Source organism: Perkinsus marinus, assembly GCF_000006405.1.
Source record: "Perkinsus marinus ATCC 50983 genomic scaffold scf_1104296962070, whole genome shotgun sequence".
NCBI classification, from domain to species: Eukaryota; Perkinsozoa; order Perkinsida; family Perkinsidae; genus Perkinsus; species Perkinsus marinus.
The window spans coordinates 1-1,179 of record NW_003205581.1 but is presented as its reverse complement, the minus strand read 5'-3'; the positions used below and the strand labels follow the sequence as shown (position 1 = coordinate 1,179).

At 49.4% G+C, this 1,179-nt stretch overlaps 1 protein-coding gene across 1 annotated transcript; it reads right to left on the bottom strand.

The window, feature by feature from the left end:
- Positions 1–169: 169 nt before the first annotated feature.
- Positions 170–728, bottom strand: Pmar_PMAR015752 (hypothetical protein; the record flags this gene model as incomplete). The annotated part of the gene is made up of 4 exons (XM_002772139.1): positions 170–272; positions 323–426; positions 474–602; positions 651–728. The coding sequence occupies 4 exons, from the start codon at positions 726–728 to the stop codon at positions 170–172; spliced, it is 414 nt and encodes a 137-aa protein (XP_002772185.1).
- Positions 729–1,179: the final 451 nt, after the last annotated feature.

The following is a 1,179-nucleotide window of genomic DNA, read 5'->3' as shown; positions in this document are numbered from 1 at the left end:
ATGTCTGGACCTATGTCTCATCTCTGTGTTACTTGAATGCCTCCCACACCCTTTCATGGCAAGCCTCTTCCTCCGAATACTCTTCCTCATCATCTCCCTCACAAATGACCCTTTTGCGTAGGAAACTAGTGACATGAATTGACATTCTCCACACTCAAGAGCATGTAGTCTACTCTTTGAATTGCGTATCATAACCATATTTGGTAGCCGCCACCTTAGCCATCCTGTCGATGAAGGACTCCTCATCCTCTCGAGGGTGCAGAGTAGATACACTAACGAGGATGTCAACTGATGGTAGTTAGTGCAAGAGGATGATGCCTACTGGGATAGATTTAATTGAAGTGTGTTGATGACTAGAGATGTGGACACGACACCAGTAAAGCCTAGCTGATGGAGTAAGTCTGCCACGGTCTTCCAGACAGGCACCTACACATGAGGTACTAAGTAACTTCCACAGAGGTTCCTCCCCCCACCTTCGAGTTCCACCCACTGGCGATAACCCACTCCCACATAGTCTTCTGAATGTCGTACATTCTGGCCTCTGCAGTACCACTAGATAGGCCACCAAGGAAGACAGCTGTAGTGAGGTGACGTAGATATCTCTGATAGCATTGACCACATGTAATGGAACCATACTTGTCGTGTCCTACATGTCCCATCTCATGGACTAGGGGGGCGGCATCAGCCACGTCCTCAGCCTTGACTCCTCGCCGCATGGTGGGTTTCATATTGCGAAAGCAATCCCCCAGCTCAGTGAATACATCCAATAGGAATTTATCGGACTATATCGCGAAAGCATCAGACCTACTGCAATGAGCTCTATGGTGCTACCTCAGCAGGAGCAGCAGCAGCCGCACCACCACCACTACTGGATGGGCGGCCTTGGAGACGAACGCTAAGAAGAGTGTATATGGCGAGGGAGAAGGCTGAGCATATGTCGCCTTGGGCTTCAATAGGAAGACCAAAGGGTAGGCGGTCAACCTGTAACATAAGTCCAGCAGTGATCAGTATAACAGCAAACACCACCAAAGATTGTATGAGCTCTACAGCCGGGTCCTGTAGAGGTAGGAGATACTCAGATGGAAGCCTGAGATCCAGTATAGCTCTCAGAGGGCCATTGAGAGCCTTTAGGCTGTTATTGACAACCTCCACCTGACGCCTCACGTCAGCTTCTGAGAA